The 19,415-nt window shown below is 35.5% G+C and overlaps 1 protein-coding gene across 3 annotated transcripts in view; it reads left to right on the top strand.

Moving 5' to 3' along the window:
• The window catches only part of LOC139758785 (uncharacterized), a 129,255-nt gene that overhangs the window by 64,716 nt on the left and 45,124 nt on the right, over window positions 1–19,415 (top strand). For 2 of the 3 annotated variants that reach the window (XM_071680586.1, XM_071680584.1), the window contains exons 9-15: window positions 1,965–2,125; window positions 8,648–8,753; window positions 9,716–9,838; window positions 10,478–10,680; window positions 12,229–12,392; window positions 12,648–12,736; window positions 18,854–19,035. In XM_071680586.1, the coding sequence (XP_071536687.1) occupies window positions 1,965–2,125; window positions 8,648–8,753; window positions 9,716–9,838; window positions 10,478–10,680; window positions 12,229–12,392; window positions 12,648–12,736; window positions 18,854–19,035 (1,028 nt within the window). Of the gene's footprint in view, window positions 1–1,964; window positions 2,126–8,647; window positions 8,754–9,715; window positions 9,839–10,477; window positions 10,681–12,228; window positions 12,393–12,647; window positions 12,737–18,853; window positions 19,036–19,415 lie in introns of those variants that run through there. The other variant, XM_071680587.1, reaches the window with a different exon arrangement.

Here is a 19,415-nt window from a genome sequence, read left to right as displayed (position 1 = left end):
GGGGATGGTGATGCCATTTCCTGTGGGTTGGGGTGGCACCGGGAATGGATAAAGGCATGCAAGTATGAATATATGCATGTGTATATATGTATTTGTATGTTTTTTATAGTTATTATATATAATCGCTGTTTCCTGTTTCAGCAAGGTAGTGCTAGGAAACAAATGAAGAATGGCCCATCCACTCATATACACATACATGCACATAAATACCCACATACACACATATACCTATCAACATATACATACATATACATAAACATATGCAGACATTACGCACATATATAGACATGTACATATTCATACTTCCTTGCCTTCATCCATTCTTGGCACACCCTACCCCACTGGAAACAGTATCGATTTGCTGCATTAGCAAGGTAGTGCTAGCAACAAAGGTAAAGAAATATAACGTGTAAATTTTTTGCATACTGGGAGGCCAAAAGAAGTCATTTGTGCATCAAAATTGTTAAAAGATGAAATGCATTTTAGCCCAAGTATGTTTGACCCAAACCCATTCTGTAAACTGATATATGTTCTATTCTGGATGATTCAGACCCAAAACCCTAAATGAAGGCTAAATATACTATACAGGTATTTACTCTGGGTAGGTAAAAAAGCTAGAATATTTCCAAAGATATACACCTCCCATATCCTTCCCACACATACCAGTTAGTCACCATCCTCACATTTATTAGTGTAATTGATGTAATATTTTAAAATATGTTCATATCATTTATTGCCAACACTGTGCCTATGCATGAAATAAGAGTACAGTATATTATGAAAACAAGGTCGATAGGAAGAAACATAGTACCCATATCCTTTTCTCTTATCAATATCTGTCATATATGTCATGCACACTTACCTCCACCCTTTACTTGCAGTTAGCCAGGCCTTCATAGTGGTGTTAATACAGTAGAACTTTTTGTGCCGTTTCTCTTATGTTTAAAATGCTACTCAATTAAAATCATAAAGGAAGAAAATATTTTTGAGTTTTTTTTATTTTTGGCTCACTCTGTACCATGCAAAATTTTTAATCTGATTGAATGCAAGTTCAGGAAAATTCAATTCTCCTGTTAATACTAAGCTTGCTTCAGTGAATTCTCATTGAACGAATGCTCATTCAGTGAAATCTTTGCTTTGTGTGACATTTTTAAAACAAATTTGGAAAGGTTTGGGAAGGCTACAACAGAGACACCTGTGAACTCTTCAAAATGGGCTGCAGATAATATCTTTGTTCAAGGGTGTCCATACAGTCAGAATACTTTGTGATTGTGAGATTACAGTTCTGTGAGTTAAGCATTAGTGACAGACTCGTATTTTCTTCCACCACCAGATCTGTTTTCCTTAACGAGTTGATTTTTTTTTCAGGATTAGGTCTTAGTCATACACATCAACACTCATAACTTAATGAAACAGCTAAGAAATATCTGAATGTCAAGAAAACTATATACTGTCAGTGGACTGAAGCAGAACATATGAAGCAGTCGGGGGAAACCATTGAATGGTCTGTGATGCTTGTCAGTGGATGGTTGGCTTTGGTCTCAGTGCATAATGATGTTTGAAAGCTAGAAAGTGGATGTAAGCATGTAGGGCAGCTATATTTTTTCTTCACACTAACTCACAAGGGTGGGAAATGGTAAGTAAATGTGATTGAAAAAATATTGAAAAACAATACAATGCCGGAAGAGTTTTTTACACTCATGGTGTCCCATCTTTCTAGTTTTGATAACATATCATTTCATAAGCAAACATTATGCCCTCTCTACTTCCAAAGCTTTCTATGTACTTTATGGATTAGATGACAAAAGATTGCAGAGTGTTTCTATAGTGAGGGTGACACTGTATGTGGAAGGTTGTATATGCATAAGTGCTTGTATGCTAACCAGTTACGTAACTGGAGCCTCTTTCATGAAGGAGATAGTGATGTACTTGGTGCATGCCCTTGATATCACTGATATTTTCAGGCCATCATGACCATGGTCCCTGAGGCATGGCAAAATGACACGTTAATGAATTCCGAAAAACGTGATTTTTATCGTTGGGCTGCATGTGCAATGGAACCATGGGATGGCCCGGCGCTTATGACATTCACTGATGGACGCTATATTGGGGCTATTCTTGACAGGTATGTTTTATTCCTAATGTCCATTGGATAATCCCTCTGCTTCTACCTATCAAGTGACATGCATAGAAAGTGAAGCTATGAGGAATAAATACTACTGTATGTAGTTGGGAGAGGTTGGTGTGAGAAAAGTTGTTTTCACAGTAGTGATTATAGTAATACCAAAGGAGTGAGATGATGTTGTTATGAAGATTTTTACAAAATGTTATCTTATGATTATTTTTACTCCAAATGCTCCTAAACCAATTTATTTATTGTTATATAAACACACATTAGATAACTAACATAATCACCTATAAGTGTAATCAATAAAATGATCTATGCATAATTAGATATGTTGATGAGAATATTTTGATGAACTCTGGTTTGAAAATGTTTGGAATTTGAATTACTGAACACATAAGTGATTTATATATCCTTGGGCCATTAAATGATATTAATCATGTATGATTGTCTCTGATTATTTTTGTTGTACAGTTATATAAAATTTAAAAATTTGTGTTGAAAAATGAGGCTTGACCTATCTGAACTTATTTTGTGGGTCAAGCATTCAAAGTCTGTTAATTTTTTGTATAGGTCATTGACCTCATACTTAACAATATCCCAGGTTTTCCATTTTTCAGTCATTAAGAATCTATGTTTATTTATCTATATTTTGTGTCCTTTTTGGTATGGATTTAGTTTATAGCTCAATGCTTTTTCATATTTATTGAGATGGAGATATGTATATATGTATATATATCTGTGTATGTATATGTATGTGTATTGGAAAGGATCACAATTTTGCACATGATCAAGATATTCCTATGAGTCCACAGGGAAAACTTTTGTTTCATTTTCCCTGTGGACTCATAGGAATGTATGTATATGTGTATATGTTTATATGTATATGTGTGTGTATGGGCATTTATGTATATATGTGTGTATGGGCATTTATGTATGTATGTGTATGTGTCATTCTTTGTCTGTTTCCATCTCTTCTTCACCTCATCACTGTCTGTTACCATTTCCCCATTTGCCCCATTTACCATTATTCCCATTTGTTCTCTTGTTTTCTCACACTACTAACCCCCTCCCAACACATTTTTTTTCCTTGATGTTGCTCATTCCTTCCAACTCTCATTGGCCCTCTTTTTTTAGCCCCTGTACCTTCCTCTTGACCTTCTGCTGCTTTCTGATGTAGATCTCCCAATCATCTGCACTCTTTTCATTTGCAACTTTGTCATCTTCCCACTCCTCACCCACTCCCTTAATTTCCTTTACTCTCACATTTTGCCAATCTACACTCGGTGTCCTGTTGAATGTGTTTGATGATAGTGTGGCTGATTTAGGATGTTTGAGTCGGTGAGGTATGCGAAGTGAGAGAGTCATGGCAAGTGGTTTGGTGAAAAGAGAAGAGTGGTAAAAAGAGAAGAGTTGGTGAAGGCCTTGCATATAATGAAATGTGACAAAAGTGGCAGGAATGGATGGTATTGCATTTGAATTTCGTAAGGAGCAATGCAGGTTTTATATTAACTCGAACATCAGATGGTTTATTGCTTGTCATATGCATGGATGTGATAAAGTCCTGGATATTACACTACTCTTACTGTACTTTTGAGTTAACTAAAAAACTGTATTCTTGTATCTGTGGTGGAGATTTTTGCAGTTGCCCTTTATGAGTTTGTGTTTTCACTGTAGAAATGTAGTACCAGTGAACTATCAGAGGGGTCACACCATTTTTTTTTTTTTTTTGTATTTCTTTACTTTGCAGTCATAGTAGTAATAGAGACTGTGATGTTCAAAATCCTGCAGTACCAAATTCCAGACAAACGAGATGGTGATTTCTAAATTCAGTTGTACATAATTAGATACCATGTTTATGCATAGATCATTTTTATGTTAACTGTATATCAGTATATACAAAGTATTAGCTTTATAGTGTGAACTCTTGGTGGTAACACTTCCCTGGGAAAAGTAATATTGCTTATAACAATGAATGTAGTTCCCAGTACCCTGTCACTTTTACATGTTTGAATGGTTTGCATAACTTCCTGAGTCTGACATTGAGCTGAGAGTATTGCTGCTCAGGTGTCTTGTCTAGATATTGTATGGAGTGTTTTGTCTATATATTATATGGAGTGTAAATTATATTGTTGAACTAGTAAACAAAGTATTGTAGCTCCCAGAATCCCTCATATGTTACTTTGGTAGGCACCAGAAGGTTTTTGTTCATATATCATGTAATGTATATTTATGCGGATAGCTCAAGTTCGGCTGTGAAATGGGACACATACTGCCTTCAATTTCATAGCATACAAATTTCTAGCTGTCTTCAACTGCTCCTAGAGTTAGCTTGCATAAATAAAAGTGTGTCAGCCTTTTACTGAAGTGAGTTGAAACCTGGGTGCAATGAGAAAGCACTCTTTTTTCTTTTCTTTTTTTATCAGCAGAAACACCTGCCATCAACCTTGGTATTATGTTGTCTTAGACAGTTTTGTAGAGAGTTCTCAGATATTGAGATGTCACATCTTATATCATGATATAAAGCTGTCAAACTTAGTTTTAAAAAAGTATTTTCTTTCTGTAGTGTTTTTGCCCATTTTTAGGCTCATGCTAGTGGCTCATTACAGCCATCTTTTGTATGCTATGAAGAGTAATCAGTAAAGCCCACTAGGGTGCAGTACCTGTGACTCGTGTATCTATGAATGGAAAATAGCAGCAAAAATGTGTGCTTACAATTGAATCTTTGCATGTAAATCTGTAATACAGTTGTTAAACTTATATTTTTGCCTCTTGATTTCACTGTTTTCTTTTTTATATATATAGCTTTGCCACACATAAAAGATTAAAAGTTTTTATTAGCAAAACAGTTGTTTCTGCATCAAATAGAACAGGCATTTATCAGTCACCAGCTTTCATCATGTACTGCATGATGCTGCACAACACATCATTGTGATAATTTGGCACTATTCCTGATTCAGAGAATGTTTTCAGCTTATCTCAAATTAGTTAGAAGGCAAATTCTGAGTGTCAAGTCATAATCATCTTGCTACATATTGATTAGTGTGAATGAAGGAAAGCTTTGATACTAAGTCTTTGTGTTCTAATGAATTACATTATTTACCTGTCTTCATCTGTTCTTGGTACTGCTTCAGAAACACAGGAAATGGTAGACAAGTATGAAAGAAAAGGAAGAAGTCATATGACTATGGTTAGAGTACCTGTTTGGTATGCTTTTTTTTCTCCTCACACCACTCATAGCTTTAATTGATTGAACATTTCTTTGCCCTTTTGTTGATTACAGTTAAAAACATATACCATTATTTTGATCTCTACATTATAAGCCTTTAGCTTTGGTAGAAATACATTACATAAATATAATACCCACTTGATAGAAAGTAGTGTTTAATTTCTTAGAGTTAGATTTTGTGAGTGAATGCAGCCTTTCTTCGTCTGTTCCTGGTGCCATCTTTATTGTGGGAAACAGTGGACAATTATGAAAAAGAAATTGTTGGTTGTTCCTGATGACCCCATTCTAATTACATCTCAGATTGAACTATAGATGTTTAAAGGTTTCATGGACTCATATTATTGGTGTGGATTGAACTTTAGAATTTTCTTTTTTCATACATATTCACCTTATCCTGCATTAGTGAGGTAGTGTTAGAGGGTATATCCTCTCTTAGCCCACCTCTCGGTTCCTTCTTTTGGAAAATTCTAACGGAAGGGGAGGATTTCCAGCCCCCTGCTCCCTGAACTGTAGATAAATAAGCATTAACAAATTCATGTTACATTAGTTACTGTGTTAAGGATTAAGCTAGCAATTGACTGTTTCACTTTACTTCTGCCATTGATGCTCACATTTTCTCATTAGGTGCTATGGGCATTTACATGAGTTTGAAATTTATGTTTAAATGAAGAAACTATATAGGTTTTTCCAAGGCAGTTTCTAATTAATGTACCAGCTTACAGGAAATGGTCTTAAACTTTCTAATCATCTTTAACACCCAGTGTTGAGATTCCCACTTAGTCTTATGCTAATTCCTTGCAGTTTACTTCTACTACAGTGTCTTTTGAATCTTTGGTTATCTAGGTAACATACATCTCACATGATAGATCTTGATGGAAAAGTTTTAAGCTCTGATTTTGGTGTGGAAGTTTATGTTTCACTGCAGCACACTGGCCATGGGTTGAGAGCTTGTCTGAGTAAATTAAGAAACTGTAGGTGCCTGATCTACCTCATTAAACGCAGAGCTGGTAATGAAATGGAAATGTGTCTTATTTATCAGTTATGACATTATTTGTTTAGATATTATATATAGTTAACCCATATGCAAAAAAAAAAAAGTTTGAAAAATTGTCTCAAGTTATGAATTTCAACATTTTAATATTTATGAAAACCCTGTTACAGTGTTATTGTAGGACATTAGTGGAGTTGATATATTTTGAGCAAAACCTGTGATGAAACCAGTTGTTTAGGGCATGCTTCTGCCCATGTCATGTTAGTTACTATGTAAAAAGAAAGTTGTGAATCATCCTCACTTTGGGGTTTAGCCTTTTTCACTTTAGTTATTAGAAAAATTGCTTTTATGGATGAAAAGTCAGTATTCAGTATTAGATTTTACCTTACTTTTGATCTTTAGATAATGTCTCGAAAAGAAGGTACTTTCACTCCTGCTTTTGGCTTCTTATAAGTGTGTTAGTGATGTCTACACACTTTAGATAAGTATGGTAGCAGACAGACAAATATATTCTATTAATTGTGGTTTTACTAGACTTCTTCTGCTTGTGGGTACCCTGTGAAGGCAGTCACTTCAGCAAGGCTGTGTCATCATCAGTTGATGAAAGGGAGTACAATCCAGCCAATCAACTTCTTTCTGTAAAGAAATCCATTGTTTCCTTGCTTCTGCTTGTAGTGCAGCCTTGACGCTGGAGAAGCCACATTAGATGGGTCTTCAGATTATGTGTAATATAATGAAAATATATTTGCTAAGAAGCCATGTATATCTATATCTGCTTTCAGTTTGGAAAACACTAGTGTTTATCCATCATGGACTTTTATTACTCACAGCATTTAGGGAAAAAAATGTGCATTTTACCATGTATGGGATTAGTTTTCCTTGTTTCTAAATACTAACAGTAAATTACCAGAGGCTGTCTATGCCATGTGCATTCAAAGTAGGACAGACTTTGGACTTAATACTGGAAAATACAGATTTCAGAATCACAGATATTTTGTAAAATGAAAATTTGCTTCATTGAAGTTAAAAGTGTGGTGGGTCATATTAGAGGTGCCTCTTTTTTTTTTTTTCGTTTCTAATTGTATCAGTAAAGTGTTTTTAGCCAGTAGCCCGTAGTATGCTTAAATTTCAGCAGAAATTCTTCTCAAAGGATGAGCGACTGACCTTTTCTCCATATGTAGACAAGTATATTTGATCATGACACCAGTATCTTTAGCATATTAGAAAATCAGTTTTGAATGCTATGAAATTTCATGAGCCTAGACGGGATGAGGTAAGAACATGCATTGCCACCTCACACATTGTATTGATTTGCTCATATTGGACATGTTCATATTGATATCGACTAGGCATAATGCCTGAATTAAATGCTGCTCTTTTTTGACATGCATATGCAGTATTGTGAATCCTTCTTTATGCATTGTAACTTAGCTGCTGGTGATTGATAACGTGTGGTTTAGAAGCCGCTATGCCATTTTAGGGGGCCTACAGTTTACTCTGAAATCCAAAATGATATCTAGACAAGCTATTTGAGCAGCAGTAACATTGATTAAGCTTGTTTAGGCTCAGAGATTAGTCTCTCAGTATTAATTTTTTCTTTCAGCCATTATTCTTGAACAGTGCTTGCTGAATGCATATATAAGATTACAAATTGACTATAGTTTGTAATATTTTAGTCATAACTAAAATGCTTAGTTTTTCAGTGACTTATTTTGAATTATATGATAATATTGATAAGGATGGAATTAAATACAAATTCTGATTGAGTTGACTTTTATGTTGATGAAAAGAATAATGGCTTAGTATTTACTTTGCTTTAAATGTTTTCTTCATTGGTATCATTTTTTCTGTTTCCATCTTACTTCTGTTATATTTTGATATTTGAATCTTTTTTTTTAAAACCTGTTATGCTTGTGGGAATCTTGGTATGGTTCTAATATTTGTATCATCAGAAATTCTGAAGGGTATTGTAAATATATGGATAAGATGGAGTTGATTTGTTAATATACCCGCAGTAACCCCTCCTAATAAGAAGTTTCTTTATTACAACCTGCATTCTAATACAAGATGATGCAGCATGCTGAAGAATATAGTGAATTCGTAGAATGATTGAATCTGAAGATGTGACCCTTCAAAGTTCTCAGGATTTCTGCTCCACATTTCTGTATGATACAGGAAGAATCTTAGGTGTCTAAAAGCACAAAAATGCCTCGCTCTTTGGATGGGTTATTCTGAACAAGTAAAGATGATGATGCTGAAAGCAGAAAACTAACAGCTTCATTTCGGACTCTCCCTTCGGCAGGAACGGTCTGCGTCCCTCTCGCTATTACGTCACCAAAGATCGAGTGCTGGTGATGGCTTCAGAAGTGGGCGTATATGACACAGAGCCCAAGAATATTCTACAGAAGGTAACCAGAGCCACCATCTCCTAGCCAGCTGTTGGATAGTAAGCTGCCTATCCAGCTGAATGGAGTAAACGAGATGGTGATCGAATTCACAAAACAATCTTCATTAACTCTCACTTCATAGTGCATAACATCATTTCAGGACATTGTGATTGAACATGTGACCATCTTTCTATCATAATTGCAGCTTTCTCATTTTCGTGTTCATCTCTGTGAATTCACAAAGAGGAGGGTGTTGTACCAGGAGTTCATGTTACCAGGGCCATAATGCTGTGTCTTGGATGAGTTAGATTTTTTGAAGAATCGTGTAGTGTCTGTCACTTTGTCATTTGCTGTATCTACAATCAGGATTTGAATCAAGCTGGATTGGCTATATATTTTGACTAATTTGATTCTTCACAAGGTCTCTCATTACCAACCTATCAGGTAAGTTTTGTCAGGTAAGAAGTCCAAGATCAGCACACATCATAATTCACTTTTTGAAAGATCTTTAAAATTTACAAGATTTTGAATACTTATATTATAAGTTGTTCAGTATGATCCTTTGCACCAATTTTGTCATTTTAATCTTTAAAAAATTCTACCCATCTCTAGGACTGTCAGGGTTCCAGGTGCAGATGAAGTCGGGGAAGAGATGGCTTCTACTACCAGAAATGTTTATTTGACATTCCTTTCACATGTCACATGCTTGACTATATCAGGCACATTTTTTTTTTTTTCCTTTTCTGTAGATAGACTGGTTTTAACTTTTCATTTGTGGACTGTCATAGCACATGGCAGTAGGATGATTTTGCACTGCAGCTGAAATACACATATTGGGAGGAAACATGTAGTTCATGTTTACTTTACCATGTGTGTGGAGCTGTACCACTGGTGGTGGTGTGAATCATAAATATGCCTGTCTCAGCCTTGGATTCCAGTGTAGAGAAAGTTTCTCCCCTTTAAATCAACTTATTGATTCACAGGGTCGGCTTAAACCTGGGCGCATGTTGTTGGTAGATACATTGGAAAAAATTGTAACTCGGGATGAAGAATTAAAGCTACAAATTGCAAGATCAAGGCCTCATTCACACTGGATTGAGGAACAGGTGAGTATGTTTCAAAGATGAGTTAAAAATTTTCACACCTAAGTAATTTGATTACTTTCATTACCATAACTGGCAGCAGAAAAGCAGTATGTGATTTTTTTTCATAAGTTGATTGGTTAGTGATATATATTACTGATGTATGTGAAGGTAGAATATGAAAAAGAACATCACAGAAAAGATGGATAAATGAAATGAGAGAATTGAATGAAAGATATGTCAGATGTGAAGGACTGAGGATCAGCATCAGTGGAAGTTTTCTTTGTGCGGCAGCACTATGAGTGAAAGCTTTGATGTTCTTGATAAATCAACGTAGGAAATATAGTAAGAGAGGAAGATGCCCCTATATTTGTATGAAAGAACATGTTTTACTGTCATGTATTAGACATGAGTTCAGGATGTTTATGAGCAAACTGAGGCTGTGTGCATCTTATCCATCTTATTCTTCAAAGATTAAGAATTGATGTGAAGGTGATTCATTTCTTAAACCTGCTCTTGATAAAGAAATTAAGAATAATAATCTGTTTTCTTCTCTTTGCCCTTTTTTCTGTTTTCTTTACATGAGGTGATTGAAAAATTAGTGATAAAAGATAGAATAGATAAATTATGTGGTTTTCAATTTTTTTTCTTTTTTCCTTGCAGTTTACTTTGCAAGACCTTTATGATGCCCATAAAGGTGAACTTTCCTCAGAGCCATCTATTGTAAATGGTCATGTCAATGGGACAGTAAATGGGGAGGATACTGGTGCCATGATACGTACTTTTGGTGGTGATCGTCGTCTGAGTATGTTTGGTTATACCATTGAAACTCTCAACATGTTGTTGCTGCCAATGGTAAACACTCAGTAAGTAAATCTTCCTTGTGTAGAATCATGGTTGACATTGAAGGCAAACAAGTATGAATATATGTATATATGTATATGTATGTAGATGTGCATTTATGTATATATGAGTGAATGGGTTGTTCTTTGTCTGTTTCCTGGCACTTCCTCGATGATGCAGGAAATGACAATCAAGTATAAAAAGAAAGTTCAAACAGGTGCCACTAAATGCAGTAAGACATATTGTATGGGAAAGTATGGCACATGTGTGAGTTGAAGGGGAGGAGAGTGAGTGATTCCCAGTTGAGGTGGTTCTGAATCAGGGAAGTGTGATGTAACCATGGCTGTATAATCTCTTTACGGATGGGATGATGAGGGAGTTAAATGTGAGGGTCTTAGAGTAAGGGGAAGGTCTACAGTATGCTAGGGGCTGGGGAGCTTAGGAAGTGAATCTTTTTGCTGTATGTAGATGACACATCTTTGGTGCCAGACTAGAGAGGAAGTCTGGAGTGTTAGAAAGGAGAAAGCTGAGAGTTGGTATGAATGAAAGTAAGGTAATGAGGTGCATCAGGGGGTTGAAACAGGATGGATTAAGTCTATTTTTAGATAGGAATGATTTGGAGGAGTTGGAGTGTTTTAGATATCTGGGTGTGGATGTGACAATCTGTAATGGCAAAGATGGACTGTAAGGATCTTGAATACAAAGGAAAGGAAGGGACTTGATATTATGGATATTAGATGCAGATATATTATGAGATAAATTAGTCTCATAAGGCATGATAGTACCAGAGAGAGATATAGAAGTAAGTACTGTTTTGGTCCAGAGGGTTGATTGGGTTATGCTTAAATGTTTATCCGAACAAAGAAAGACTGAATGAAAGGATATTTGGATCAGAAGTAGAGGGAGTAAGGAGGAAGGGGAATCTGAAAAGGAGATGGAAGGATGTAGTGAAGGAAGCTGCGGGGTATCAGGGCCTGCACTTTCAGGAAGACAGGATTCATGTTTTGCATAACATGAATTGAATTGGTGTAGTAAATGGGGTGCATTGTACTCTCACTGGGCTGAACTAAGCGAATGAAATGGTGAAGATAAACCATGGATTGGTGTGTGGGGCTTAGCTGTGGGTGTGACCATGTAGAGTTTTCTATTATCGAATGATGCCATAACAAGATACGTCATGTTAATAGAAATTGAAAATTGAAGGAAAATGCAGTGAAGGGATGCTTTTCTCCTCTTGTATGATGAACTGCTATTATTGTACAAGACATCTGTGAAAAATTTTGAAAGCAACTTTGAAACTTCCCTTACCAGTATAGTTATGATAATGTTATTAGATTCACTTGCCTTTTGCGTGTCACAGGCTATTGTCCTATTGATGCCCCATTTTTAGTATTTTTTTATTCTTTAATATAGTGTTTATGCAAAGTGATGATAGATAGCAACAATAGTCTTATGCTGACTGGGTCATCTTGAGCACGGATATAAGAAGGTCATGCTTGAGCAGACCTTTTTTTGAAAAAGATCTCTTTATAATCAGAAAGCATCATTTGATTATGTTGTTTGATTTTCAGGAAGGAAGCCCTTGGCTCAATGGGAAATGATGCACCACTGGCCTGCCTCTCAGAGTTCCAGCCTCTCATTTATGATTATTTCAAGCAGTTGTTTGCCCAGGTCACAAACCCTCCTATTGATCCTTTCCGTGAAAAGATTGTTATGTCACTTGCTTGTCCAGTTGGTAAGAAACAAGACTGACTTATATTTGTTTCTCCTGATTTTTGCTTTCATTTTAGTCATGGTAGTTTTTATGATATGTTTAAGAGGTTATATATTGAATAGTACCAATGATGATAGAGTTGTTCAGGTTTTTTTTTATTGAATAATATTGCTCCCATTTTCTTTATGATATTGCATTATATCCATGATGCATATGTTTGATATATCTTTATCTTATGACGTACCACTTTTGATTAAGATGCTGTAAAAATTTTAGGACCAGAGGCAAACATTCTGGAGCCAAGTCCTCAACAGTGTCATCGTATCCTCCTAGAAAATCCAATCCTCTCCCTTAAGGATCTTGAAGTGAGTGGATATTGTTTTCTTTTGATTTGTGATCAAGAATCTTTCTTTATGGAAATTATTATGAAGTGTAGTTATGTTGATGACTTAGAGGAAAGGTGTTTTAAACATTATTGTGTATATTGAATGGCCTCATTCCTGCTGCAGTCCCACCAAATCACACTTCCTTAATTAAACTCAAATGATTTGAGGCTAATCGGTGAACTGAAAGTTCTGTGACTTTTTTGTTTGCACAAACATGGTGTTAGATCACATGAACAGACATCATATCCAAATTGAATACACATGATGACTTCCATTTCACTCCAAATATTATCTTTGGTTTCAGTGCATTACACATGACAGCCAGAGATTGAATGTGAACGGATGTGGAAGTTCTTTGTGTCCCTGGCGCTACCTCGCTAATGCAGGAAACAGTGATCAAGTATATGTACATTCAGTGTAAAGACATTCATAAATTCACATGGTATAGCTACAGAGAAGGCAGGATAGATGAGATTCATTTTTGTTGTCTTTGTAGGAAGTTGCATTTCAAAGCACTCATTTATCCCATAAATTTGCCAATAGATGCATTGATACAAAGGTATAATTTCATTCCTTTAGACAGACTGTTGTATAAATCAATTATAGGTCTGCCCCTGTAAAAATTTTTGGTTACATTTGCCCAGACTGAGAAGGTATCTGTGAGATATTTCCTTTTCTCTCTTCTTGTAAGATCTTTTTTTTGGGAGGGGAGGGTGTGATAGTGTCATATGCGTACAGGCTGTGCCAAAGCACTCATTCCATTTGTGCCTTTTTCATTTTTTCTTCTAGATTAGCATTAACTCATATAAAAGCCAAGAAGTTTCTCAGTGCCTGATCTCTTACCTCTAAACTGATGTTTCCCAATGACAGAGTTTCTCTTATGCAAATACATGTCTATTTGCTTCTTGATTAAATTTCCGTAAGGTTGAATACTGTTCTCTTGAGGGAACTGACTTTTATGGTAGTTGAGGAAATCCAGAGTTATGAAAAGAAAGCAAGGGTGACCATGATTAATGAATAACGGTGATAATGTACATTCATCTCACCCTTCAGTCATGGGAAGTAATTTTTAAGATTAGGGTTACTTTAGGGGTAGATATTGCAGATTTAGGGTAAACATTTCATTAGGATAACTTAATATGGCTCATATTATGTCAGAACTGCCAAGAATGGAGGTCTTTCCATCTTGTGGTGTGTCTAGAAGTCAGGGAGGAACTTACATTAACCCCTTCAACTGCAGCAGTCCTGACATCCAATGTACACACTATGTGCAGAATATTCTCAAATCCAAAAAATTCTCTCTTAGTTTTTGATTACAGTTAACTAGAACATGATTTTCTAAAGTAAGTGATGTACGACTCAATGTGAAATATTGTTTACCAGTGATACTTATCCTTTAGCTTATGCTGCTCCATTGCCAGGCATTTGAGATATGCCTGGAGGCATAGATATAAGATGTGTCATATTTTGGGAAGTATTTTGTTATAAATGGATATGATTATGAAAGGTTTTAATCTCTAATATCTGTTAATTTGTGTCACAGCCTCACATGATATTACATAATGTGGTGGAAAAGATTTTTGCACAGGTCTCATTGATATCACACAGACTGAGTACTGCATGAAAAAAATTTAGACTAGCATCTGCCTAGAATTCATGGAATGCTTTTACAAGCATTAATGGCTGGATGATTTGCCTCATGGCAAAAGCAACTTATTCTAGAAATTTAACCAAACACACTCCAGCAGCAGTGTTCATTAAAAGATATTTGGGTGTCTATGCTTTAGGCAAAGTGAGACAGGCAGCCAATTCAAGGAAGTTTGGCATACCAGTAAGTGACCAAGCCAAATTGAACAGCAAATAAGATAGATTGTTGTACTTGACCTGGCTTCACTGAATGGATCAACACTATCTCGGGCATCCATTAGCAAGTTATGTGTGGTGCTCTTTGGTTACCATACATTCCCCAGTTAAATGTCATATGATCTTTTGGTCAAACACAATTCATGGACAGGATATAAAAGATTTTAAGGCTTCATCTCTTTATTTTTAGGCTCAAATTCTAACACTTCACTCTTGATTTTATCACTTTGCTTGTTGCTTATTTCTTTTAGTTTAACCCTGGTTAGATACTATGTAATGGTTTAACTGAAACATGAAGTATCATCATTCTAAGCACGTAAATTTTGTTTTTGTTTACATGCAGTAATGATTTCTTAGAGTAATGACTTCATTGTATCCTGAAACATCTAGGATTTTCTTCAGAGAATTGCATTAAACACGTTCATGTAATTGATAAGAAGCCATTGTTGAGAATGATTCAGTTATTTTCACATCTTCAGTTGTAGTAATCATAACCTTAAGGTTATTTTTATTTTACATTTACTGAGATCTTGAGTTCAGCTATTGTCCATCTGCATTAGCAAGTAGAAATAGTGGATGGAAAAATTCAAGTGTTTCAGCAGGTAGTGGTTAGTGATGTTCATGAACAGTTACCATACCATCCCCTGTAACCTTCTGCCCTCTATACATGATCATACATTGGAATTAAACCAATGTTCTTTTGATTACCACAGAAGAAATACCAAAACAGGATAAAAAAAGAAAAGTCTGCCCACACTCACTGTAAATATTTATATGGATACTCTTTGTTTGATGGATCATGAAGAGCCATTCAGTTTTTGCTGTAATGAAGATTTAAATTGTATTACTACCAGCCACAACATACCATTGTTGTACAGGCATTACAACTCTGGGTCTGTGAATCACCTTTAAACTGAGATGGAGGTCTGAATGCTTCTCTTATGTTCAGAAATATCAAGATGATTCTTCTATAGCTGCAGAATGTTCTGTATATGACTGTATGCGTAAGTATACTGGTATCAAGAACGTTGTTTATTAGCCTTGCCTTGTATATCATGTTCATTCTCTTTTTCTTCAGTCTTGATTAGTACTGCTGACTCAATTAAGCTTGCATATTACTGAGAGCTGAACTTCAGCCAGAACTGACAACTTATTAAAGCTTGTATCCTAATGGCATTAGATGGTGGTAAAATTTGAAGAACAGGTACTGCCTTGACATGTAACTACCATATGATGGTAATATTGCCTGCTGCATGATGAATTTGGGCTGCCAGTGGGTGTTTCAGCTGGCTTAACATGCTCTGCATAAATATTTCAGTGCTTGGCTGTAATAAAGCAGATATTGCATTTGAAATTTTCTGCATCTAGGGCAAGATGGCTGGAAATTTAAAGTTCTAATTTTATGAGGATATGTTAGATTTATTTTCTCAGTCCTTAAGGCTTCTTAAGGCTTTAATTATAGGAGCTTTTCTAGATATAGGGTCCTCTGATGAGCTGCTGGTGCTCTTTAATGTCTGTGAGCTGATGTGTATTCCCACATTACATATTTCCTGAGCCTTTCTAAGGGGTAAGTTCATGATTTTCCAGTCCAGTTTATTGTATTCTGTCAAGAAAGAATCAGTTTTATACATATAGTATCTGCAGTTGGACCCTAACATGGGAGTCCCAGCTATCATAACAATTTATCAGCATTTCTAAAAACAACTGTCACTTGTAGAAAAGCAAGTCATAGCCAAACAAAGGACCTGAGGCCTTCACATCGTAATTAGGGTCAGCTCCTGGTCTTAATTATAGAAAACTGCATGCACTGTAAATATTATAAGCCAGTTCAAATATCCAAAGCTCTTTATTGACATTATCTCTGGGGATAATGAGGAAGAGTACTATCCATGTATCTCCTGCAGGTTGTTGAAGGCGACTAAGAGGGGCAGCACTGCAAGCATGGAAATCCTCTCTTCCTTTAGTATTACTTATCCAAAAGAAGGAACAGAGGAAGGGACTAAGTGAGAATTTTTCCTCAAACACCTGTTCCTGAGGCTACCTTGCTCATACAGAAAACAGCAAATAGACAAAGAAAAGAAAAATAAGTGTATCATTATGGGAACTTTGAAAACATGGAGAGCTTATGTGTATTATGGCAAAAATTGTCATGTGAATTATTAGGATTTCTAAATTAAAATGAAAGCTGTGAGATTCCATTTCCTATAAACTGCACATATCAGTTACAATAATTCCTTAAACAGCAGCCTAAAATCTCACTCCATTATGTCCTCTGATTTGCTGGCTACAAATGTTTAAGTCAAAGAATTTGTTGTGGGATATGAGGTACTTTTGTACAGTGTGTTTGAAATGCAGAATATTACAAACTAGAATGAATAAAACTAGTATTCAATAAGAATTCACTGTGTAATATATTGACCTGATTTGTATAGTTTATTGCAGTAATAGAAGTAACTGTTATGGTGATTTGCTTTGTGAAAGCAGCCCTTTTTTTCAATATTAAAAGAGCATGTGTCTGTCAGGGTTTGACTACAGAAAATTAATTTTGTTTGGAGAGTCTTGTCTCTGAACACAGATGTTAGGCTGTTTGAAGCTCTGTGTGCTTATTGCTCACTCACCCTGTTGTTGGGTGTAAGTGGACGTTGCTTTTTGGAGACATTTACATTTGCAGTGGTCAGTATTCAGGTCATGAATTAACTTGCATGGGAAAACCACTGCTTCATTTGTTTGTTAGAGCTGTTTGGTGGGCTCTTAGAAAATGATTGTTTAGGAGTGTACATTCATTTTGGGAGAAGTTGGTCTTTCATTTTCATAGTCTAAAAGCTTTGACTAGATGGGACTTCAAGGTTTGAGACCTTTAAGCCTCTTTATCTCAAGATATTCTCACAAAACTGACTGATTGATTGCCATGATCAAGATTTGAGCCTATATGGGCTCAATCTTGGGTTGCCCATGAATGTGTCATGGTTGGAAATGCTAACTGCTACACCTGTACAGGTGTTTTGATTCTATATAATGCAAACATTTTGTGAATGCTTCACTTACATGCTGGGAAAATCAGTCAAGAATGCTTTCAAGTATTTCATGCATTACCGTTGGATCATTGATACTTTAATTTGTCGAGATTCATTATGATTTGTGGATACATTCTAGACTTTGCAGAGATTCATGGTAATTCATGGATAGTTTCTACAGGTGGTCATACTACTTTAGATACAGGTAGTTATTACAGAAAAGAAAGAAAAAAATTCTTATCATTTTCTCTGCTGCAGTGGTATGGTTATAGGCATATAGTATTAAAGATGTGCATGGTTACATGAATGCATAGATATATGTGTGGTTATTTGAATATGTCCATTAAAATCATGTCAGGCTTTCTGTGTGAGCTCATTCCTGAGCTCTTGTTTATATCACAGTCATGATATTTTTCCAGCTTATTTCCAGCTAGAAAACATTCATTTTGGGGCTTTCTTTGTGTCTGATCCTCAATATGTTTACTTGAAATATAATCTCTTGAGTTCTGTTCCTTTGTCGCACTAAGTTATCCTGATACAAAAAAGCTGGTGCTGCAACTAATTGCTTTAAAGGTTTGATTTCAGTTTTCATACTTTTTTTTTATTAAAAGATACTGTTTAACCTTGATCACTTTATTAGATTCTGTTAGTCAATCTGACTTTTGCATTTTGTGTATAAAGATTTTTTTTTAATGATTTTCAATGGAGGTAAAATATATCATAAAAAGTGTACAGATGAGAGTCAAGAAAAGATTATCCACCCTGGTGCAAATAAAATGTAACATTTGAGTGCATGATGGCTAGACTGAGTTGCAAGCATTATTTTGCAATATCTCAAGAATGATTACAGGATTGCTGCAAGTATTTTCTTTAATGCTGGAGATTATGATAATTAGAGTATCTAAATGACATGTAATGATGAGAGTATGATTATTTTTTGTGAAAAAGGCTGTGTCATGGCCTCCATAATATATTAAAGGTATTGAGTCTCACTTTCTCCACACAAGTTTAATTACTTTGCATCTTTTAGTTTTAAAACTGAAATCTTTCATTGTTCATGAAGTCCTCATCTAGCTCTTTGCTAGACACATAGACTGTTAATGAAATTTATATTACCAAAAGTACTTGACTTTCTTAGCATTCTCAAGAATTCAGTTACTCTGCTGGTCAAAATTCAAGTGTAGAATGGTTTTTATCATTAGGAATTTTCCTTCATCAGGTTATCAAAGCTACAGAGTACCGCGGGTGGCATACACAAGTTGTTGACATAACTTACCCAGTTTCTGAAGGTGTCCATGGCCTTGTGCCTGCATTAGATCGTATTGCTGCTGAGTCATGCCAGGCAGCCAGGGATGGATACCAGTTGTTGGTACTCAGTGATCAAAAAGCTGGAGCTGACAGGTAATGTGACTGTGGAATATATACCTTATATTAGTAGCAAATTAAGGTTTGCTTAATTGTTATAGGAAATACAGAAAATATGTGTCAACTAACTTTAGTTAAAAAAAGGGATATTCAATACTACCCTAGATGACAAAAAGCTAGAGAAGACTGAAATGTGTAAAAGGAAAGAAGTTTTAAGGAAGCATGAGAGTGTGACACTAGAGTTGATTTTCATGTTGGAAACAAAAACATATGGAATTGGATAGTACTGGCACATTATTGATGTTGTATAATACATTTGGCCTGCATTAGAAATGTTCATACTTATACTGTAAGGATAATGGGTTTTATGTTTAAAAGAATATAGGAATATGTAATGCAAGTAAGGTTGAGAAGAA

The sequence above is a fragment of the Panulirus ornatus genome, chromosome 31 (assembly GCF_036320965.1).
Source record: "Panulirus ornatus isolate Po-2019 chromosome 31, ASM3632096v1, whole genome shotgun sequence".
Lineage (NCBI taxonomy): Eukaryota > Metazoa > Arthropoda > Malacostraca > Decapoda > Palinuridae > Panulirus > Panulirus ornatus.
Note: the sequence above shows the minus strand (reverse complement) of the source record. Positions and strands in the feature narration are given on the sequence as shown.